Genomic DNA, 23513 nt, shown 5'->3' with positions numbered 1-23513 from the left:
GGGGCAGCGGCGGCCCCGCCCCCGCGCTTCCAAGCCCCGCCTTCGGGGAGGCAAGGCGGGCGGCGCGCGTGGCTGCTCAGATTCGGCGGGCTGCCTCCCACCGGCCCCGTGGCGCCCCGGACCGCTGCCGGTAAGGGCGGGCGGGCGGGCGGGCGGGCGAGGCTGTTCCCGGCGGCTGCCGAAGCGGGGCGGGCGGGTGGGCGACCGGGGTGCGGTGCGGGGGGAAGCCGCCCCTTCGTCCCTTTGTTTGGGGCTTCCCCTCCCGGAGAGGCGCGGGGCGGGGCGGGGCGGCTGGCGGGGGCGGAAAGTGGGGAGGGGGAGGCGGCCCCGAGGGTCTCTTCGGGCGGGGCGGGGGCTCCTTCGCCTGGGACCCCAGCAGCCTCGACGGCTTTGGAGGGGAGCGGAGCACGGCCGCTGCTCTGCCCGAGGTCTCCGGGGGCGGGTGGGGGTCGGCAAGGGCCGCTCTGCCCTCGGGGCTCCCACTTTAAACTCCGGAGACTCAAAGGAAACGGCCGCTGCCGGGGCAGAGCGGGGGAAGCCCCCCCCTCAGCGAGGGACCCTGTCCCACCGGCCCCGCAAGGCTGATCCGAGCCTTCCTGGAAGCGGCGGGTGCCAAGGGCCGGCAGGGCTGCTTCCCGACTTTCGCTCCGGAGCTGTGGCAGAGGTGGCACAAGTTGGGGACCGTCGCGTGGCTCTGGGCTGGGGCGGCTGCTTCGTTGTTCCACCCCGCTGCCCGCAATCCCGCCGTCTCTTCGCATCTCCTGGACCTCTAAGCCTCTCCTCCCCCCCCCCCGTCCGGTTTGGCTTCTTTCTTCTTCGTTCCGCTGGAAAACTGCAGCCGAAACTGGCAGGAGCGAGTGCCCAGGCAGCCCCCGTCCTCTCTGCAAAAGGCGCTCCGCTGCTCTGCACTGATAGCATCGAGGGGGAGACTTCCTGATCAAGGAGAAGGGGGGACTAAAAGGTTGAGCCCTCAAAGAACGGGGCCCATCTTCTCCTGGAGATGCCCACTTGGCATCTGACCAGGCGAGGCATCGGGCTGCCCGTTCCTAAAGTGGCTCCTGGAGTCCCAGCCATGGGAGCTGCTGTTGCCTCCGCAAAGAGCAGCAGTTCTGTGAAGAGATAATGGGGAGGGGGGTCATTTTCATTTGTGTGAATGAAACGTTCAGGCTAGGAGAAAAAAGCAAAGTGGGATTACAATACTTGACCCCCAAAGCATTTGCATGGTGTTTTTGTGCTGTGATGTGTTGAGTGTGTTAAGATCCTGACCAAGGTCCCCCTCTAGGATGTGGTTTTGGCAGTGGCTTTTCATTGGGAAGCAGGGGGATTTTAGTGGAAGACTTCACTTCCAGGAACCAGCTGTTGCTCGGAGGATGGAGATGTTCTTGTTAATGGCTGCTGTGCCTTTAAACTGGCTGGGTCAGCATAAACTCGGTGCCAGTAATATCAACCCATGATGACAGGAGACTATTTGATTGCCTCCCACCACCTGCTTTCTACATGGAGTGGTATTTGCAGGATTGACATAGAATACAGTTTGGTGACCAGAATCGGCCTTCAAAGGGCTCTCAGTAGATTTGATACTGGGCCCTCTTCAATAATATACAGTCCAGTGGTGAGAAGTGGTGTGGCATCCTGCACTTAAATAGGGAAAACTGGATGCAAGTAAGGCACACTTGGCTCACCAATTGTGTGTGTGTGCAAAGACCTGGGTGTCCTAGGAGACCCACAGATTAAACCAGCAGTGCATCCACTGTAAGCTTGGGATGCATTAACAGAGGGTTGAAGGAGTAGCTCTACTCTATGTTGAACTGGTCAGGCAGCACGAGGAAGAGTTCTGGCCGCTGCAATACCAGATACGGCCTTTCTATATATTGAATAATTTGTGACTACTGAACAAATACTTTGTTCTCACAACACACTGGATTCCAGTGTCTCTGGCAGCTGGGGGTGCCTGGAGGAGATTCCATGTGTGGTAGGGGCCAATCAGCTTAGCTGCTGGCAGAACTTTGACTCTCAGGTATATCTGCTGTTTTCTGTACAGTCTGACCTGTTTCCCTGGGAAAGGCTTGAGTCCTTTCACAGGCCAGGACCTAATTGCCTAATTGAAAACTGATCTACCCATATGCACATTAGCAAAATGAGTAATTTGCCTCCTGCCCGCTTGGTCTATTTATTTCAGAGTACCCAGTTCTACAACCCCATGCAATGTACCCTAAATGATGTACCCTGATGCCTGGGGAAAGATTGGGGATTTCAGAGTTCTTTCCAGTGCAGCCAGAGTGGGAGCCAATCATATTTGGGGTGAGGGCTCTAGTGGCCCATTGCCTTGTACTTTTGCTGCGGCTGCAAAATAGGAGCTGCCAGGGCTGCTGAACTGTCTGACCAAAGAAAAGGGTGGCTAAGTAAAGCTGGCTGGGAATTGGAGTGCAGCATCTATTAAATCAGATCTCTGCTATTCCTGGAGCAGCAGGCTCTTTCTATGGGGCCACGCTGCATTCCGTAGGGGATTCATCCCTAGGAACGGTGCCAAGGAGCAGCTAGCCTGGAGACGGACTTGGCTGCGAGGCACTGCTAAGACTAACAGCCTCTGGTTGCTGGCTTTCAAAGCAGAAAAGCCAGCTCAAGCCCACAGCCTCCTTCATGGCCTCTTTAGCATCTTGAGATGCCTTCCACCCACCTCCCCATTCTCTGGCAGCTCAAAGCCTGGTCTTTCCAAACCTGAAGCATGGGACTGTGGTGCGGGTACAAGTACCATATTTTTCAGAGTATAAGACGCACCTTAGTTTTTGGGGAGGAAAATAAGAAAAAAGCTGATTGACGGGTGGATCAGTCTCCAATCAGCTGTTCCCAGGGGTGAATTTTAGCAACAGGTTCCTTGGTTGTGAGCTCTGTGCCTTGCTTTTTTTTCTGCCTCTGAAACTTCTGAAACTGTTTCAGAAAAAACTTTTTTTCCCCTGAAGCTCTGTTTGGAGGCTTTTTTTCTGAAGCTTCATTTCTGGGGCTTTTTTCAGCCTCTGAAACCTGGGCGGGGCTACGTTTGGAGTATAAGACACATCCAGATTTTCACCCTCTTTTTGTGGTGGGGGGAAAGGTCTGTTTTATACTCTGAAAAATACGGTATTCCTTTATGATACTCTCTGGCCTGCTCGGTGCTTAGGATGAAGACTGGTCCACTTTTTTTCTGCTGCTGCTGCAGCAGCAGCAGCAAAGATTTTCTTTGCTGAGAGTTGGCTTCAGAAAAATGTCCTTGCTCTGCTTCTGGTATTCAAAGGGCCATGTCCTTCCAGCTGGGGGCAGAAGAAGTAGGGACAGATATTTTCCTAGATTCCCCTCGGGGGATGAGGTTGCAAAATCTCCCACAGTGTTTGGGTCAGTGACTCTGGAGGTGTGAATCATGGTCTCCCTTCTGTTTCTACATGGGCCTCATGCCAAGGGACCTGAAAATGGCTCTTGAGGTCCAGGCTGAATTGCAGGGCCATGCAAATGGATGGGCTGGTCTTTCCCCTCCCTCTCTGTTTCCTTTGGTGCAAAGGCCATCTGAACTCTCACATATCTTGGGTTACATCATAAAGCAATAGGAAATTGTGGTGTGATTCTAGGAGAATGGGGTCCGGGAGCAACCCATCAATCCTTTCTCCAGACACTCCCCTCAATCCCGAGGCACACGGTCTTTCAAAACCTGGATTTGCAACAGCAGTAACCATCGACTTCTTGTTTAAAAAGTTATCTTGCATTTATCCTACGCTTGTTTGCCAACCAGGTCTAAACCAAGATCCATGCAGTCTTCCATGAATCACCCAATGAAGCAGAGAGTTTACATCAGATGACCAGCGACCGAATGGGCAGGCTTGACAGAGGTACAGAAATGTCCTCTGAGCTTGGAGCTTCTCCCACCCAGACGGAGCCCCTGAGGTTGCAACCTGGGTGGCAGAGACAGGCGGCCTCTCCAGAGCCCCTTCTTTTCAGCCTTCTGGGGGTTGGGATCCCTGTTGAGCTGCTGAAGAAGCCACTGTATCCACCAGCTCACCCCCAGCCTTGGGCAGGTTGACTCAATGGTCTGGAATGTTCTCTTTCCAGATCTTTCCACCCCATCTCCCCCACCGCCAGCGCGCCTTCCCAGAGAAACCACCTCTTTTGTTGTCAGATGAAGCCATTCCCTCCAAGATTTGGAGAGATTCCCACGCAGAAGCCGAGCTCTTGCTCAGAGAGCCTTGGCCCAAGGCTGTGTGGCTTTGCTTTCGCAATGTGGCTTCCCTTTTCTCCCTTCCTCCCAGCTGTCGATTCATTTCACAATCTCACGGAGGCCAGTGTGAGTCTTAAGCTCTGGAAGGCAGCTCCCTGCATCTTCTGCCAGGCTCTGGTTCCCAGGTGGGGAGTGGGGCTCTGGGCTTGCTTTGTGCTGTATCTGCTGCCCTCCTGGGCGCCAGGCTCTGCCGGGCCTTGGGAAGCCTCCTGGGCTTGATCCCCACCAGGGGTGTGCGAATAGCTCAGGCAAAGGGAGAGCATCTTGGCGGTCTTGGCTGTGCCAGGGATCCACGTCAGCTGTCCCACGAGAGTGTTGGGAATGTGCTCTTTCTCCTTTTCCTTTTGCAGCACTGGATTTCCCAAAGGTCCCTGGCTGGGCAACATGAAAAGGAGAAAAAAAAACCTGATTTAAGTCATGCTGCATTTGTATGCCAAGAGAGAGGCCTCAAGCTTCCAATCCCGACCAACTTCCTGTGCATGGCTAAGTGGGAAGAAAGTGTGGGTTGCAGGGTGTAGAGCGCAGCTGCTTTCTTTTGGGCAGTCCAGAGCCTCAGATGCACAGCACTTACCCAAAGTCTTTGCTGTCTTCGGCCGGGTTGTTGCTGCAGGTTTCGTCAGAATGCGTGGGTGCCGCAAGGGAGTCTCTCTGCAGGGATCCCCTTGTCAGGGAGTCAAGGCAGCCGGGCGCACCGAGTTAAACCAACTGAACATGAATCTTTAGGGAGCAGCCCTCCAGCTGCAGTGGAGCCACTCCTCAAGACACCCCATTTCTCTGTGTCTGGGGGACTTGTTACAAATGCTCCCCCTCCCCTCCCAGGGTGCTGTCTTTTGCCAAGAGCAGCTGCCGGCTTGAATCCTCTGCTCTCTTTCCTGCTTTCACTAATGCCTGGCATCTCTCAGACTAAAAATACTGGTTCAGATTAGAAGATCTTCAGTCCTTCTGTGGTGGCCCATCATCATATGGGTGCCTGGAGGGTCCAAAGCAGCTGGCCAAGACCTTGGCGTCCTCCCATGTTGGAGCTGCCCTTTCCCACCTGCTCCCTCTGTCATCAACACATGCCTCTCTATTCTTTCCCAGGCTGTGCAGCAACCAAAATAGGCTTGGGCATTGTCACAGACAGCTCGGTTACTCTGTTGCCTTTGTGTGCCAACCATGCATTGATTCCGCCCCTTTAGGCTACACTTGGAAAGGAATTAGGGGGATCACGGGTGGTGTAACTATGGGGGGGGAGGGGGAGCATAAAGAAATGTCTGGGACCAAGAAGGATCTGCTCTTCCTTCTCCGTACAAAGCTGAGCCTCCCCCTGCATTTCTAGCCCCCATTTGGTTCACCCTTCTCTTCTCTCACTCAGCTACTGAAGAAGAAACCAGGAGCCAGGATAGAATTCAAAAGCAGATTTATTCTATGCAATCTATTCACCAGGATCGAATATACTAATAATAGTCGATGCAAAGATGAGAGTCTCTGGATTTCGAGGTCTTCAAGGACTTCAAAGTCTCTTTCAGGGGCATAAGGACTCCAGACTGATGGTGCATTTGACACCCCCCCCTCCTCAGGCTCAGCCTGATCATCTCCTACAGAACCGCCTTTCAAGAGCCCTAAATGGGTTTCTTCCTTAAAGCCACCTCTGTTCATGCTTTAATGCCTGCTCTTCGCCTCTTTTCTCGAAACTAACGCTGTACTAAAGTTTGGTGGAAAATGTATGTTCTGTGTGTCAGTTGGGAGCTGCACAAAATGCCTCTTTCTCCTCACTTTCAGAGAGAGATTTAATATTGTTGTACCTGTGTGTATTTTAAAGAGCAATCGGATGAAAGACTACAAGAATTCACATCAGACACCAATATACCCACACTCTTGTTTAGAACGATAGGCATTTAGTTGTTCAGTAGTTCTGAGCATTGCAACTGACCTCATGTTGTGTGTCAGTCAAAAAAAAAAAATGTCCTGCACCATTGTACTGACCCAAGAAGCAGGTTTGCCCTTCTGCTTTAGACGGTGCATTCTTGTGCTTTATGACATTTGCTTAAACACCCTGACCTGACCCAACTTTGCAAAGAGGATGAAAACTGCTCAGATGCCTGGCTCCTTTTTGAAGCACAGTTTTGCAGCAACTGCAGAGGGTTATTGCTACTCCGTGGAGTGTTTGACACAGAGTCCCAAAGGTACCAACGGCTCGGGGGCTCAAATTGCCCTTGCTCTTTCAGCCTCTTGTTTGGAAAGCTCTGAAGCTGACTTGCCAGCTGTCAAAAGTCAGGACTAATTTGGAGATGACTCCGGTTGAATCCCAAGCACGGCAGAGCTTTCCAATCAGAGAGAAGCCTTTTCTGATAGCTGAAGAGGAGAAAGAAGGGGGAAGGTCAGCCGGGGTGGGATAAAGTCAGGCTATGTACCCAATGTTTTTTCCTGAGCAGCAGGTTTATACTAAACATGGCTGATATTTTTTTTTTTAATTTGGTTTATATGCCGCCCTTCTCCGGAGACTCAGGGCGGCTTACAATGCATTAAGCAATAGCTTTCATACTTTTGTATATTTATACAAAGTCAATTTATTGCCCCCACAATCCAGGTCCTCATTTTACCTACCTTAGAAAGGATGGAAGGCTGAGTCAACCTTGAGCCTGGTGAGATTTGAACTTGCAGTAATTGCAGGCAGCTGGTGTTAATAGCAGTGCTTTAGTCTGCTGCGCCACCAGGGCTCTAAGATAAACAAACGCTGACATTTGGTCTGTAAAGGCCTTTAAAAAAACGGAGGCAGTATGCGGGCCCACCCAAATGCAATCCTCCTCATCCTCTTCTCTGAAAACTCCCGTGCTGACCAAATGAAAGCGGGCAGATAGATGAGGTTGCCCCTCTCCCCACATTCTCCACGTGCTTGTTTTAAGGTTGTTGAGGGCAAAATATTTGGGATAGATTGTCGTGGGGGGATGACTTCCTGCCCTGGATTCAGAGTGGCTCTTCTCTTCTGCCTTTGCCTGTGGCTGTCACCTGCCTGTCCAGGTGAAGGAAGGAGGGGCAGAGCAAAGATGGAAAATCCCACTCGCCCCTCTTCCTATACCTGGCGTTTAAAATATAAGTTAATTTAGCTTTTGCCTTTTGTGGCAAGGGTGCCTTATTCTGCATTTTCAGACGGTGCCGACAGATTTTGATACCCTGTCTCATACACGCCATCAAGCCAATGTTCTTCGTGACATAGAGGGGATAGGGATCCAAGAGGATCTGGCCTCAGGTCTTCCAGAGGTGCCCCATCACTCCTGTCACGGAGGCTGCCCCCAGCTTAGAATGTGGAAAACAATCTTGCTCTCCCTCAGATGTGTCAGCCTGTCTCCTCAGTGAACCAGGCATGGCGCCGGCAGGGTTGATATTTTGCAATGCTTCTCTGCCCAAAGGTGAACTTTCAGCAGAGCAGGAAGCTTCCTTGTGGGTTTCAAAATGGCCCTCCCTTGCAGTGTATCTGGCCCACCTGTTGGCTGACTGAGGCTCTAGAGCAGTGTTTCTCAACCTTGGGCGCTGGATGATGTGTGGACTTCAACTCCCAGAATTCCCAGCTCCGCTGGCTGCAGAATTCTGGGAGTTGAAGTCCACACATCGTCCAGCGCCCAAGGTTGAGAAACACTGCTCTAGACCATGTTCAGCCTCAGCTCAGTGGCTGTTTGTTGAGGGCATCTCCTCCTCCTAGGTTCTCAGCAGTCATGGAGCACCCAAGAATCCCAGTTACCTGGCAGAGCAGGCCTCTTCAGCAGCACACCCCAAGATTCCTTTATACCTTGGAAAAAACCCCTCCCCCACCCCCCAATGATGAGGATGTATGCAAGAAGGTGATGCCTAAGATCCCCCTCAGGGCATGTTGGAGGAGCCCTGTGAAAATTTAGATGTCGGTTTATTTAACAGTGCTTATATCCTGGTGGACTCTGGGCAGCACACAGTCAATCAATAGAAGTTGAATAATACAATAATGTAATAGAATTATCTGTCCACCCACAATCACATAACCACAAAAACCTACAGTCAGCTTGGGCTAAGCTCTATTGGAATCTTATTGGCTTCATCTGTTCAAGAAACGTAAACAGGGTGGAAGCTACTCGTCCATCCGGAGGACGTTCCAAAGAGAGGGGCTACCCCAGAAAAGGATCCCTGCCTCGTCCATTTCCTATTCAATTGGGGGGAGGGAATCCTCAGTGAGCCTCTCCTAGAAGCCTGGGCCAGAGGAGCAAATCCCGGTGCCATCTCCTAAGGGGCTTCAGGAATAGGAAGCAGCACTTTGTCCTGGGCTGGAACGTCCTGTGGTGACTTCAAGGTGGCATTTCTCAACCATGGCAGGACTCCAGTGCACTCACCAATATTCCTTTGCGCCAGCCTCCGTTCGGGATCATTTCCAAAGGCAGCCACACCGTTCCTCCTGGCGTGTTCCTTTCACTACCCAGTATGGCTGCAAGTTGAGCATAGTTTTCAACTGCTGTTTACGCAGGCACCACAAAATCAGGAGGGCCTCTTCCTGAGGGAGCGTGTTCCCCTGCCAGGGGCTTCCTGGAAAAGCAGGATTCAATCAGAAATTGTTCTTTCCCCCCGTCCAGACACAAACTTCCATCTTTGGCATCAACTTAGCTGCAGTGGGGGACCTGGGAATTCTGAATGTAAAAGGGGCCCAACTCCTTACTTCCAGGAGGAGGAATACTCAGGCGACCTCTCGGATCCAAGGTTCATAGTTGCACGTGGGTTTGGGGAGGGTGGGTGTTGTATTTTCCCACTTTCCTGAACTTTATAGATGGATGCGGAACTATGTTTCTTTTTTCTCCTCCCCCAACCCCTTTCATCGTAAGCACTTCCATGGCTCCTTCTGGAACTGTATTGGGGCAGTTTCGGTCAGCATGCTCTCTCGGGCCTGGCAGGCTGAACTCAAGGATGAGGCTTCAGCCAGTTCGCAGCACTTCGGGAGAACCGGTTGTTAACTTTCTGAGCAGTTTGGCAAACCGGTTGTTGGAAGAAATCATTAGGGCAGAGGACCGGTTGTTAAATTACTTGAATCCCACCACTGCTTCCCACCAAATCTCCCTGCGAAATGCGGCGGCTTCCCTCTGAACCGTTGCAGCAAAGAGGACATTTATGATGGGCTCGAAAGGTCGAAGGGCCTCTTCCTGGGAAAAGTTCTACACAAACCACCTCCCTTCCTTGAGAACACGGGCGGTTTTGATTGCTGGGAGTATTGAGCCGCTGCTGTCCTGTGGCAGGGTTTCAAAACAAGGAAAAAAATGGCTTTCTGTAGAGAGTTATGGTTGCTGGGGCTGTAATTGATACTGGATGGCCCGTGCCCAGGCTCTCTACCACTAAGGCAATTCTATCCAGCCTTCCTCTCCTGTGGAGAACACAGCCGCCCTCCCCCCACCCACCCACCCCGTCCTTCCCCCTTGCAAACACACAGCAGCAGATGGCCAGAGAAGAACAGGCTGAGCCTGTCAGCCGTGTGCCTTTTCGGACTGAAATGGGGGGTGGGGAGGAGGGGGCATTTCCTTGCTGGAAAAGAGATCAGAAGTTCTTTTTACTGTCAGTAATCAGGACACCGCTTGACTTGATTTCTCATCAGGGAGGGTTGCAAAGCCTTCACACCCTTAAACACCTGATTTATATCCTCCCCTCCCCTCCCCGTGGCAGCTCTCCAAACAAAGAGTCACCACCACGGAGCGAGCCTGTTTTGACCAAATTTGGGGAAAAAAGTTCCCTTGAGCAGTTGAGCAACATCGGTATGTGGAAGATGGAGAACTGCTGCCTCCCCTGGCTGAACACACAACCAGGTCCAAGGAGCAGCCTCTCCCGCCTCCAGTTTTCTCCTTTGGTTTGGCCTGAGCAGCTTCCTCTCTTCCAGCCCTGCTTGTTTTAGGCAGTGTTTTAGGCAGTGTTTCTCGACCTTGGTAGCTGCTGGCTGGGGGATTCTGGGAGTTGAAGTCCACCCATCTTCAAGCTACCAAGGTCGAGAAACACTGTTTTAGGGAGATATGCGATGAGGACGCGGGTTGGATAACCAGACCAGTAACTCTGGCTGTGGGGCATGGCTTTCAGGGCCCCCTCTGGCCTGCAAGGGGGGTGCTGTGCTCCCACAGAAGGAGCAGCCAGAAATCCCTTCGCGGCTGCCCTTCCTGTAAAAGGGAGGCCCAGCTCAGGATCACTGCAGTCTCTTCTTTAGAGGGTTATCCTTGGAGACCGTCAACTCTCCAAGGAAAACCAGGCTAGGAAATCAAAGTCATGCAAGATAACACGGTAGAGGTCGTGTTGGGGCCGCTTGTAAAATGCAACATCACGTGGCCCACATTGCTTAGCAGCGGCTGTTCCTGCAGTCCCTGTTGCTGTCATTGAGCAAAGATTGTGGGTCGTTAAACAGGCACCTCCTCACAATTTCCTATAAGGTTTCCAACAACCAAACTCAGGGGGGAGCCGGAAGGAAGTTGCAAGTCCCAGGTGGCTTGCGAGCAGGGTTGCAGGCAAGCCAGCAGCTGCTGACGGGTGGGAGAGGGTGCATGAGTGGGGGGGGGTGGCACAGTTCGAGCTCAGAGGGACAAGGAGGATGCAAAGATGGGGCAGGCTTACTCAGGCAACTTGTGACATTCTCTGCCAGCTTCCCGTTGATAACTTTGTTTGCAGGAAGCTGACAAGGAAGGTTGAGAAGGCCATCACGTGATTGTAGGGCACCACGAGCCATTTACCAAGCGCCCAAATCACAATAATAATGTGGCCGTGGGGGTGCTGGAATGGCTGAAACTCCTTGGACTCATATCCACCATTTAAATTCATGACCTTCATCGTAACTTCGAATGCTTGGTGTGAATGAGCGGTTGTTAACCAAGGACTACCAGTATTACTTTTATTATGGGGTTACAACACTTAACAGAAACTTGCAAGTCTGAACACTGCGCCCCTCCTCTTGCGTGAGATGCTTTCTCAAATGACATTTTTGCCCCAGACTTAGATTTCCTTTTTGTGACTGTTGTCTTGATTTGGGTTCTTCCTCCTGTCCCCCAAGGATATTCCTCTTGCCCATTACATCTAAAGAGTGCTTTTCAGCTGAATAGCCAGTTGTATTGGGTCTCCAGTGAAAAGGGGACCCATCACCAAAAGTCCCGTTTCTTTTGTCAGCTGAAAGTCATCCACTCATTCACAAGCCTGGGAGGCAAAACACTGCCTTCTCGGAGCAGCAAAACCTAACCCGCTATAGTCACACAATACTGCTAAAACCTGGGGGAGAGGCGGCCCCACCAGACCTAGACTGTCACCTATGCTGAGCTCATGGGGCCTGTCCTCAAGCAAGCATGCTGGGCCCTGGGAGGGCATAGAGCGGGGGGGGGCAGGCCTGCTCTGGCACTGAAGAAGGTGCTTTCTTTCGTTTTAGGCTGCCAGGGAACTGCTATGCTGCTTCTCCCCATCTGTCTGTCTGTCTACTTGGCTCTCAGCTCACTGAAATGGGAGTCGAATTATTCAGAAGACCCCCATGTGGGCAGTGGGCCACAATTTCAGGATTTGCTTGTGGTGGATGTTAATGATTTTAACAATTCTGCTCTTTCTGGAAGCCTTGAAACATGTTGTCTGTTGTGGAAAAATGCCTTTCAAATTGCTTATGGCCCCAGGGAGGGGAAGGAGAAGCAGACATTTAACGGAAGGTAGGATCTAGGCCAGGTCATATGGGAAGCATCTGTTTCCCAGCCTCCTTGGATGGTGGACCAATAAGCTTGATATGTAATCACTACCGGTAGGTTGCCTCCGGTATCCTGCAGGCCAAAGAGACCCTCCCAGGCCAGTGCAGAGTTCAAACTATCCGGACAGAGAGAGGACATGCCCATCACTGGAATGAATTGCCTTCAGAAGCTGTAGGTGTTCCATCACTTGGGAGGTTTTAAGAAGAGATTGGACAGCTTTTTGTCTGGAATGGTATAGGGCCGTCATGGCGAACCTATGGCACGGGTGCCACAGGTGGCACACGGAGTCATATCAGTGGGCACGCAAGCGTTGCCGTAGCTCAGCTCCAGTGCGCATGTGTGCGCCAGCCAGCTGGATTTGGGGCCTTTCGGTCCCACCAGAAGTTGGGAAATGGGCTGTTTCCAGCCTCCAGGGGGTGGGGAAGACCATTTTCACCCTCCTGAGGCTCTTAGAAAGCCCCTGGAGCCTGGGGAGGGTGAAAAATAGGCCTACTGGTCCCACCATGCCATCATGTGTTAAAAGCAGGGGGGCACGCAGGGGCTGGGCACATTGGATTATGGGTGTGGGCACACACTTGGGTGACCTCCCCGCACTCTCCCCACTTTTGGCATGCGACGGCAAAAAGGTTAGCCATCACTGGTATAGGGTCTCCTACTTGAGCAGGGGGTTGGACTAGAGACCTCCAAGGTCCCTGCCAATTCTGCTATTCTGTATTCTATGTCTGTATCATATGCCTTTCTGGAACAGAGTCCTTGCTCTGTAACTTGCCTTTGGGAATGAGAAAAAATAATCTGATGTTTGAAGGATGCTGTCCTCTCTCTCCCCCCCCCCTCCTTACCTTTTCTCAGCTCCTTCAGTTGTTCTTCATGGGGCCTACATTGACCACTGAATCTATTCCAATTTCTTTGAAGCTTTCTTAAAGTGGGGGGGGCGGGGGGAGCATCCATAATGGGACAGTCCTTGAGAGGCAACTGGAGAGTGGGATGACCGCGTCCTCTGAATGGAACACGATGCCACCTAAAACTGCCTGTCTTCTTTGCTGATACAGGACACTTCCTAACCTATTCAGTTGCATATCTGAGCATTATTTTTTATTCCTCATCTCTGTTAAATGTAATGTTCTTACTCTCGGCCCTTTTCCCTGGCTCTCATGTTCTTTGTGAATCTTATTACTGTATATTTCTGTCTTTTAGGGTATTAACTACTTTACATTCGTACAAATTTCACAAGCATTTTCTCCATCTTAATCCTCCTTGATCCAAAATTTTAATCATCCCATAAAAACGGTGAATAAAGGCCCCGAGACTGGTCTTTGGTGCATCCCACCCGGCCTGCCTCCATTTGGTGAGGAATAATTGATCATTTAAGGATGTTTTTTGGGCCAGGAAAATCCTAAGAATCCTAGAATCCTAATCGGCATGCCACAGTGGACTTCATCCAGTACTTCACTGAAAACAAGACACACATTTATAGCAGTGTGCAATGTATTGGGGGAAATTATCCAATCAAAAACATGAATCTGGCAGAAAGCCCGTGCCGATTTATCTGTAATGACGACTACTACATTTCCAAAGTGCCCTTCTGAGGCTGCTCTGTCATTTATGGGAATTTCCTTTCTTGCCTTTTCCTTCTGAGATAGGGACAATACCTGCCCCTCTTTCAGTCACCATCAGCACTTCCCTGTTCTGGATTTCTCAAAGGCAAATAAGACGCGTCAAGGACTGTCTAGACCTGCCCTTTGTTCCTTCCTTTCTTCCCTGCAGTTTAACTGGTCCTGGAGATTTAAGCTCATTCAAAACAAAGAGCTTTCCCGGATTAGATTTCTATCAAGTTTAAATCCTGTCCCTTTTTGTCTTGCTTCTGTTTCTTTCGAATAACTGTTGCATTTTGGTGAATCCACCTGATCTCCATTGTGCCTATAATGCTTTTTGCTATCCTTATTATTATTTTTCACACTGAACGTTACTGTAGAAGCAGCGAAGGCTGTGAACTTCACCAGCCAACATTCTGCTTTTTCTTTGAGTGGTTTAAAGACCATGGTCCCTACCCTTTCCAGCATTGCGGTGGGGGGAGGGAGGGGGGGAAGAGGAAACGATGCCTTGCAAGCACAGCTCTGTTTGCAAGAGTGGCGGGCACTCACACATGCATGTGAAGCTCTGCGTGAGTGGCGGGCACTCACGTGTGAGTGTGAAACTCCATTTGTGCCAGCGATGGGCTCTCGTGCGCATGCGTGAAGCTCTATTTGGGTGCATCTGCCACTCACACAAATGGACCTTCACACACACACCTGCGAGTGCCCACCACTTGTGCCAATGGAGCTGTGCACTCACCTGCCACTTGGACGGCCTGGTTCTGAGGGGGCCATGGCCCAGTACCAGGCCATGGCCTGGGGACCCCCTCCTTTAAAAGGCCCTCTTTCAGCACAATGCACATTTCTTTCTTTTTTTTAAATTTGATTTATATGCCGCCCTTCTCCGGAGACTCAGGGCGGCTTACAATGCGTTAAGCAATAGCCTTCATCCTTTTGTATATTTTATACAAAGTCAGTTTATTGCCCCCACAAACTGGGTCCTCATTTCGCCTACCTTAGAAAGGATGGAAGGCTGAGTCAACCTTGAGCCTTGGAGAGATTCGAACCAGCAGAAATTGCAGGCAGCTGTGTTAATAACAGGGTGCACTAAACCACTGTACTATCAAGGCTCTTTTCTTTATGTGACAGGGTTTTCATCTCCAGTTGCTACTTTAAGTCTCCCAAACTAATTTTACCATGTTAGCCGAACATTTTTTTTTTCTACCAATCTTTGTTTGATGCGGTCTATCTTGTGCCAACAGTCCTTGATGTAGATATTTCTGGCCCTGGCTCCAGAAACTACATTTTTCCCATGGTCGTCCCATTTGTGTAACCATGTCATGACTTGCAGGGATCCGATTTGCCTTTTCGGTCTGTCAAAGAGGACTGAGAACGGAAAGGATGAGAGCGCGCTTGAGGCCTTGAGCTTTCTTCCAAGGTCTGCATGCCTGTGGAGTCTCGGTTGCAACTATCTCTCGGTATCATTTCTTCCACACGTCTAAGCAAGAAGGGATAATTGCCTTGTCGGTGGACTGGAAAGGTCTTGGGAGTTGTTGTGTCACGTCCTTGATCTTTACTCCAGGCAGACAGTGTGTAACTCCTGAGCTAATAAGTCCAGTCAACAGACCCTTTGTTTCAATTCCTTCGGTAGTCATGAATCACCACTTACCATGATCCTCCTTTGTCTTCTTATCGGGTACAACCTCCTCCTTAGCACCCTTTGGAGGCCCATCCTCTCTTTCTGTTGCCGTGTTTGGCTTCTAAGAGCCTGAACAAGGCTTCTAAGTTTCTGGAGGGCTTCTAAACCCCTTGCTTCTGGTCATTGCCCTCCTTCACTGGGCTGCCCCCGGTTCATCATGCCTTCTTGTGGAGGAAGTCTTCGTTATAGCACCTCCTGCCTTTGCACGTCCACATCCTTTCTCACCAACTCAGGGGTGACCCTCTGCTGCTCCGGTTCTTCACAGACCGTCACCGACGTCCCAGTGCAACTGATGCACACCGTGTTGTTTTCAGGCAGGAAGACCAGCATCGCAGGTCACTTCTGCAGGCTCCTGTTTTCCTTTCTTCTCCTGTTCCCTTCGGGCTCTCCCATCACCCAAGTGCAAACTCTTGTTTTAGAGAATGAATTTGTTAAGGATTTGGCTCCCCCCACCCCACCCCCCACCTCCGCTGCTGTAGGAACTTCATCCTCACCATTTCTGGAGGTGAGATGTTGATTTACAGCAGTGTTTCTCAACCTTGGTAGCTTGAAGATGGGTGGACTTCAACTCCCAGAATCCCCCAGCCAGCTACCAAGGTTGAGAAACACTGATTTACAAGGAAGAGAGGCATAGCGAGGCCTAGAAAATAGCCTCTGTTTCTAAGCACACCAGGAGCACATCCGAGGAGAGCTGTTGCCTCTGGACACTGTTGGAGGTCCAGTTTCAAATGTAGGGAAATATTTTTTTAGTGTTTGGAGAAGGGACAAAAGACGGTGCTTGCTGAAGAAAGCTTGCAAGCTATCCACTTGGAATATTGCAGGAGAGCTGAATGACCCAGTGCTCTGGACTTTCTTAGATCAAATAATAAAAACTCTCTCTCTTATATAGCAGTTAAATGGGCGCTGTTGATTTTAAAAGTAGAAATTTTGTTCATATGATGGAGTATAAACCTAGCTGTTGGCTGGGAAGATTGCTATTGGAGAGCCAGGATTTGGTTCTTTTGCTCAAGATAGCACTTGTCCCAGGAGACAGGGCCCTTGGCTTGGCAAAGACCAGTGGAAGTTCAGCTTTTGTTGCAACACGGCAGCACATATGCTGCTTTTGCAGTTTTCCCTCTTCCTCATCCCTCGTCATACCCCCCCGCTCCTACTCCTCCTTCCTTCTCTGGTTTATTTCAAAAAGAAATGAAATGCTGGAATTTCCTGGAGGCTACAGTGATTGCTCACCCTCTCCCAGTTTCAGGACAGCTAGTCCAGGCATGCTAACGCGGGAGCTCCTGGCTGAAGACCAACCCATTGGCTCTCTTGTAAGAGGACAGCAGCTCCTTGCTCATCTGGTGAGGATGCTGTCGGTCACTGACAAGAGATGAGAGGTTTGGAGGAACTCCCCTGCTTTTGCTGCAAAGATGCAGCCTCTAGCCCAGTGTTTCTCAACCTTGGTAGCTTGAAGATGGGTGGACTTCAAGCTGGCTGGGGGATTCTGGGAGTTGAAGTCCACCCATCTTCAAGCTACCAAGGTTGAGAAACACTGCAGTCTAGCCAAAGCTTCTGGGGAGAATTGGCTTTCTGCTGGCAACAAATGTGGAGTGGTGGATTTACCACAAATCCCAGACGGGTGCCTGGCTGAGAGCCAAGGAAAGCTGGGGGGCTACCTAGCTAAATTTGAGAATGGACTTCTGGCATCGCCAGTGGAGGCCGAGAGCTGCTGGACATAGAGCCCATCCAGCAATTTAGAAAAGAAAACCACATCAAGAATTGGATCCTGGAAGCTTCTGAAACCATTTCTTTTATCTTGCCGTTCCCTCACCATTCAACACCAGCGCAAGGTGTGGCTTGCACAGCTCAGAGCGAACGGCACCCTCCTTTCCCCAGCCTGTGTGCCTCTGCATAGGAAACAAAAGACAGAAAGAGGACCACTTTCCCCAGGGGGAAGATCTTCCCCTGAAACTTGGCTAGGGAAGTCAACTGCGGTTTGTTTCTCTTGTTTCCCAGGAAGCGCCTCGACTTCCAGCCAGCAACATGACGGAGGGCTTTGACTGTGCCAGCTGCAAGGAGTCTCTTTATGGGCGCAAGTACATCCAGGGAGACGAGGGTCCCTTCTGCATCCCCTGCTATGACACCCACTTTGCCAACACGTGTGACGAGTGCAAGGAGCTGATTGGACATGATTGCCGGGTGAGGTGCCCCAGTTCTCCTCAGGCTGCCCCTGCTTCCCCCCACTCCCCACCCCCCGCTTTATATGGGACCTTTAAAAGGAAAGCCGGAGAAAATATAAAATGGTACCGTGTTTCCCTGAAAATAAGACAGGGTCTTATTTTCTTTTGACACCCCCTCCCCAAATAAGGGCTTGCTTGCTTATTGATTGAATGATTGATTGATTGATTGATTGATTGATTGATTGATTCGATTTATATGCCACCCTTCTCCGGAGACTCAGGGCGGCTTACAATGCGTTAAGCAATAGCCTTCATACTTTTGTATATACCTGCTTAGTAGGGCTTTTGTCCCCCTCTAAGTTCTTTTTTATACAAAATCAGCTTATTGCCCCCACAAACCGGGTCCTCATTTTACCTTCCTTGAAAGGATGGAAGGCTGAGTCAACCTTGAGCCTGGTGAGATTTGAACTTGCAGTAATTGCAGGCAGCTGGTGCTACTTAACAGCACTTTAGTCTGCTGCGCCACCAAGGCTCTTATTATCCAAGGCTTGGCCTTATTATCGGCAGGTCTTATTATTTTGAGGGTGCAGGAGGCAGCGAGTGTGGGACTGGAGGTCCCATCGCTGCCGTCACCTCCGCTCCCTGTTCTTCGCGCCAGCCGAGCGACCCAACACGTCCCACCCCACCCTAATGGCAACAGCTGCTTCCCTTCCCCGCCGTCTCTTTATCGAGAGGGTTGGCAGGTGGGGCGGGGGAGAAGTGAGATGCATGGAGCAAGACCTGGCTCCCCTTGCCCTCTCTTCTCTCCCCCTCGCCGGGCATGACAGGGCTCCTGCCCCTTTGCTTAGCTACCCACCCCCTTTAGGGATGCAATTTGGGGGTGGCAGGTGGGACAGGCGAGAAGCGGGATGCAGGTCTTACCTTTCAAGCTCCGTCGTTCTCCTCGCTGTTGTGTCCAGGGAAACACGCTGTAAAAGAAAACCTCCTCTCGAGTTCGAGAAGTTAGATTGAACTCGCGAGAAGGCTTTCTTTTACAGCGTGTTTCCCTGGACACAACAGCGAGGAAAGTGACAGAGCTTGAAAGGTAAGACCTGCGTCCCGCTTCTCACTCGCCCCACCTGCCACCCCCAAATTGCATCCCTAAAGGGGGCAGGTGGCTAAGCGAGGGGCAGGAACCCTGTCATGCCCAGTGAGGAGGGGAGAAGAGAGGGCAAGGGGAGCCACGTCTCGCTCCACCTGCCACCCCTCTTGATAAAGAGATGGCGGGGAAGGGAAGCAGCTGTTGCCATTGGGGTGGGGTGGGACGTGTTGTGCCGCTCGGCCGCCATGAAGAACAGGGAGGGGAGGGCATGTCCCCCCCTTCCCCCTCCCCCTCCAGCCTTGCCTCCTCAACTCATTTTGGTTGCGCGGCAAGCAACCAGAGGAAATGGTGGGACCGGCTGTGCATGCGTGTAAGTAGTTGGTGGGGGGGGGTATTTTGCGGGGGGGCTTATATTACCGCATGTGCTGAAAAGCCCGATTGGGCTTATTATCCGGACATGTCTTATTTTTGGGGAAACACGGTATCAGATGATCAAGACAGTACCCAAAACAAATCACAGTTAGAGTTCCATAGCATCCCCTGGGGCATGTCGTTGCTTTAATAGCTAAGGAAGCCCAGCCACCTCCTTGAGCAGCGGAGGGGCCCTGATACTTCCAGCCTTTTGGGCTACTGGAGAAGACCCATGGCCATCTTGGCCTTCTCGAGGCTCAGGATTTGCCCTTTTGACCCACCATCTCAGCTGTTGACCCCTTTTATTTATTCCTCTCTCCCAGCCCTCCCTCTGCAAGCTCTTTCATTGATCCCCTCCCCTCAAAGGCCCTTACTATGCCCACCCAGTTTAAATCTCTGGGAGCAACCTCTCCAGGTTTCAGTCCTGGGAATTCGTAGAAGGGGTCCAGGAGCTTCCCGACCGACACATGTTATGAAGTGAAATGTCTGCTCTCTGGAGCTGCCCTTGCCTTGGTTAGGTGGGGCTGGGGCTGGATTGGCAGGATTCAGACGAGGAGAGGAGAGGGAGGGAGGTGAGGTGGTGATGCGGAGACACATTAAGTATAAAATGGAGTTCAAGACCTTTATCAGGTAGGTGTGTGTGTGTATGTGTGACTGTGTTTAAAAAAAGCCTGTTGTCTTTATTAAGACAGCCTGAATGTCTGGCAGTCTGGTGTGTACAAATCCAGAAACCTCTTGCTCACCTGCCTTCGTTCCAAGACAGCTACTTTGAGATACCTGATGCAGTGTCCTGGGAGGATAAAAGGCTCTGAGATTGCTTTGTTGCTGCTGTCAGAGTTTGTCCCATTCATCCTGGGTAGAATCCCATTAGTGGAAGAGATGCCCCTAACCGTGTGTGTGTGTGTGTCTGTTGGGACCTGTGATGATGCTTTAGATCTGGGGGCAAAGGAAAGGTGGATTTGTTGGAGTCTGCTTCTGGGGTTAGCATCATCTCCTCTTGTCCCACCTTGCTTATGAGAACCTGCCTCAGGCTGGGCAGAGTCTTGTCTGCACGTGTGGATGAGCCTCCCGTGCGAGGGCAGCACCTCGTCTGCTTTGGGCTGAGCATACCGTGAGTGCATCTGAGTGAGCTGCAGGTGGCAGCCGACAGGGCTTGGCTCTCTCTTCTGTTTCTAGGGCTACCTGCATGGCACAGAGGGGCCACTTCGCAGGAGAAATAGAAACATCAATCCCAGGTGCCCGGAAGCGGTAGGCAACTGGCCTCTGACCTCTGCTTCTCACCCCCACAGGAGCTCTACTACGAGGACCGCCATTACCATGAGAGCTGCTTCCGCTGCTTCCGTTGTGACCGCTCCTTGGCCGATGAGCCTTTCACCTGCCAGGGGCAGGAGCTGCTCTGCAACGGCTGCTATTGCCAGGAGTTCTCCTCCCAGTGTGTGGCCTGCCAACAGGTGGTCATGCCAGGTGCGGTGATGATGATGCCCCTAGCCCCAGACCCAGCAGCCCCTGGGCTTTCAGGTGCTCACCCTCCCTCCATCTGCCCACAGGTTCTCGGAAATTGGAGTACAACGGGCAGACCTGGCACGAGCACTGCTTCCTTTGCAGCAATTGCCAGCAGCCCATTGGTGCTCGTTCCTTCATCCCAGAGCAGAACGAGTATTACTGCGTCTCCTGCTATGAGAGCAAATTTGCGCCCCGCTGCACCCGCTGCAAGAAGGTTGGATCTTGACCAGGGGAGGGGAGAGGAGGGGGATGCAGCTGGTAGAAGCGTCCTAGGGCAAGGGGGCCCAAGCCAGCCTCTGGGATGAGCTTCTACTCCTGTGCTCACAGACGCTGACCAAGGGAGGAGTGACTTACCGGGACGAGCCGTGGCACAAGGAGTGCTTCATCTGCACCGGCTGCGAGGCCCCCCTGGCTGGGCAGCAGTTCACCTCCCAAGAGGATCAGCCCTACTGCATCAAGTGCTTCGGCAGCCTTTATGCCAAGAAATGCAGCACCTGCGCCAAGCCCATCACAGGTGTGTCAAGAGGGAGGGGGACTCTGGAGAGCCGGCTCCCCGGCAGAATCGGGTAGAGGTGGGCCCCTGTCCCATGCCTCCTTTTTCTTCCCCAGGTTTCGGGGGAGGCAAGTACGTCTCCTTCGAGGATCGCCACTGGCACCAAAGTTGCTTCAGCTGCTCCCGCTGCGCTGCCACACTGGTGGGGAAGGGCTTCATCCCTGACAACGATGAGATCCTGTGTCGCGATTGCGCCGGCAGTCTCTGAAAGGGCATCCCGGGCAGTTGTCCTCTAGATTGTGTGTGTGCCAAAGTTCTCTCCTGGGGCAGCAGCAGGGCAGGGATGGTCCTCCCCTCCCTGGCATTGCTGATTGGCGCCAGCCGCCTCTTTCCTGCCAGACAAAAATGGTGGCTTTCTCACCCGGCCTGTCTCTGATGAGCTCAGGCCGCTTCCCTTGTTCACCAGCAGCGTGGTGGTGAAGTCCACCCCCACCGACCGTGATCTGCCTCGAGGGCCATTTTCTTCTGGGTCCGGAAGAGAGCAGGTGCGTGTCTCTCAGAGGGCGGGAGCCTTCCATTTCCCACCCAAGCCTCTTCCCTGAGATCCATCCCGGTTGTCCGACAGTTAGTAGGAGCAAGCTCAGCTGTTCCCCTTCCACCATCATGTTTCTTTCTAGCCTGCCCACTTTTGCAGGGGAAAGGAGGCCTCCGTCCCCCAGGCATGGAGTACCACTTCTCTCATTCCCCATCCCCACCCCCCCAAAGTTCTGGAGTGGCAGCCAGCCTTTCGGCATCCTTCCTTTGCTTTGGTCCCTGGAAATCCCTGAATGGCCGAAAAAGAAAGCTTGCAAGGCATCAGAAAAGGCTCCAGTTTTTTTCTCCCACAACCGCTGGGCTTGAGTTTTGAATCCCCTGACCTCCACTACCCTCCCCCCTCTGGGCCTGGACTTTCTACCCGCTGCTTTCTGTCCTGGGAGTCTCCCACCCTTCAAAGCCTGCCCTCCCACCTGGAAGAAAGGGGCTCTGTCGCTTTCTGCAGACGTTCTCTGTGGCCTGATTTTCTTTCCTGCTTTTCTTTGGTGAAATGCTATGCATGTTCCTTTAAATGCACTATGTAGCCATTCCCTCAAATGCTTTGCTGCCGGGGAGTCAGAGACCACAGCTGGGTGTCTGCCTGTTGGTGGGGTTGCTCACCTCTGGTCAGTGGTTCTCTCCCCTCCTTTTCTGACTTTCTCTAATAAATCATATTAATGGATTACTAAGGATAACTCACTTGGAGAACAGGGGGGATGAGATGGGTTTGCCGGGCTGGATCCGACATTTAGTCTTCTCACTGAGCTGCTTCCCAAATCCTAAAGAATTCAGCACTTCCTCCTGCAACCCACCATCTGATGCTGCTGGGTGTGCCTGGACCTCTGCTCCACCCAGGATTTAGTGCAAGGAAGGGGAAGGGTGCCCCATGATAAGGGTTGCTCCCGCCAAGGGTAAGCACTGCTTCGCACCCAGCCAGTCTGGCACTGCATCCAGCTGCAACCCATGTTTCTCCAGAGTGGAAAGGAGAGGAAAACATCTGCAACAGAAGTCAAGACTCTCTGGCAAGCAGAGCTCATAACAAGTGGATGTCAGCCAGAGTAGCTATGGCGTATTATGGCTTCCCCCACGCCATCCTTTCTTTCCCATTCAGGGAGGTCAGCAGCTTGGGAAAGGGAGTGAGTTCGGGTTAGACTTTTTCCTGCTTGCAGAAGACACTCAGCAACATTACGGGCTATCCGAAGACAGTGGCTTGCGTAGCATTTGAACGGGGGAGGGGGGGTGCTCTGCCCACACCTCCAGGCACTCGGCAACTGAGCGCCTCATACCTCTACACTGCTGGAATCCATTAGTGGTGGGGTATGTCTTCCCAAAAAAGGAAGCGGATCGTTTGGCCAGCAACATCTGGATTCTATCCCAAGGGGGTGGATGGGTCATAACCTGCTCGGTCTGCCTGATTTATTTGTGGGCTGAAATGAGATCATGTGGTAAGGCCTGGCAGAGAAGCAGTGAAAAGGCCTCCGAGCTGGATGAGAAACCGGATGCTCTGGGCAAGGAGCTGGAGCTCAAGGGGGAAGGAAGCCAGACACATAGAAGCCCCACAGGCGTCGGAAGAGGCTTCAGCCAGCTCTCCTAGTTCAGCATGGGCAGGGTGGGCCTAGTGCTGCACCCGTTCTTCCCTTTACCTTCATGGGTCTCCTGGAAAGATCACCCACTGCGGCAAACCACAGTGGTCTGGAATCAGTCCTCCTCCCGAGTCCAGTTCTATCCATCCCAAAAGATAATCAAGCAACAGCTCTGCAAACACCAAGAAACAAGCAAAGCTATTATTGGAAGCCAACATTTGTCAAAAACAGATCATGCCGGTCAAAACCATTTTGCATTCTGTGGCAAAGTGACTAAATTAGTGTACCAGTGAAATGCTGTGGACATAGTATACTTGACATTTGACAAAGTAGGCCATAAACTACTGCTTGGTAAAATAGAAAAATGTGGGATACACGGCATCACCAAAGTGTAGTCTTGAATGGAACTATATATGGAAGGAAGTATGCAGCAGGATACCCCAAGGCTTTGTCTTAGACCCAGTACTCTTCAATATCTTCAGAAACTATTTAGACAATTGTTTAGACTAGCCAATCCA

The 23513-nt window shown here is 51.8% G+C and overlaps 1 protein-coding gene across 2 annotated transcripts; it reads left to right on the top strand.

Annotated features, from left to right (window-relative positions):
* The first annotated feature begins 9 nt into the window (after window positions 1-9).
* FHL3 (four and a half LIM domains 3) lies at window positions 10-22094 on the top strand. Of its 2 annotated transcripts, none has more exons than XM_034413315.3 (6): window positions 10-130; window positions 17188-17370; window positions 20133-20307; window positions 20391-20560; window positions 20674-20860; window positions 20956-22094. In XM_034413315.3, exons 2-6 carry the CDS (start codon window positions 17215-17217, stop codon window positions 21105-21107), a joined length of 840 nt encoding a protein of 279 aa, XP_034269206.1. In that variant the 5' UTR covers window positions 10-130; window positions 17188-17214; the 3' UTR covers window positions 21108-22094. The 2 variants fall into 2 exon arrangements, with proteins under 2 accessions (XP_034269206.1, XP_087733030.1); XM_087876904.1 differs by lacking the exon at window positions 10-130 and adding an exon at window positions 16850-17021.
* The last annotated feature ends 1419 nt before the right edge of the window (window positions 22095-23513 follow it).

Source organism: Pantherophis guttatus, chromosome 10, assembly GCF_059756535.1.
Source record: "Pantherophis guttatus breed Tessera chromosome 10, ASM5975653v1, whole genome shotgun sequence".
NCBI lineage: Eukaryota > Metazoa > Chordata > Lepidosauria > Squamata > Colubridae > Pantherophis > Pantherophis guttatus.
Note: the sequence above shows the minus strand (reverse complement) of the source record. Positions and strands in the feature narration are given on the sequence as shown.

Bases quoted from the DNA above. Each gene is read 5' to 3' on its own strand.
- FHL3 (XM_034413315.3), top strand. From the start codon at position 17,215: ATGACGGAGGGCTTTGACTGTGCCAGCTGCAAGGAGTCTCTTTATGGG. The intron at 17,371-20,132 runs GTGAGGTGCCCC...TCACCCCCACAG, and splicing joins TGATTGGACATGATTGCCGG to GAGCTCTACTACGAGGACCG. The intron at 20,861-20,955 runs GTGTGTCAAGAG...TTTCTTCCCCAG, and splicing joins CTGCGCCAAGCCCATCACAG to GTTTCGGGGGAGGCAAGTAC.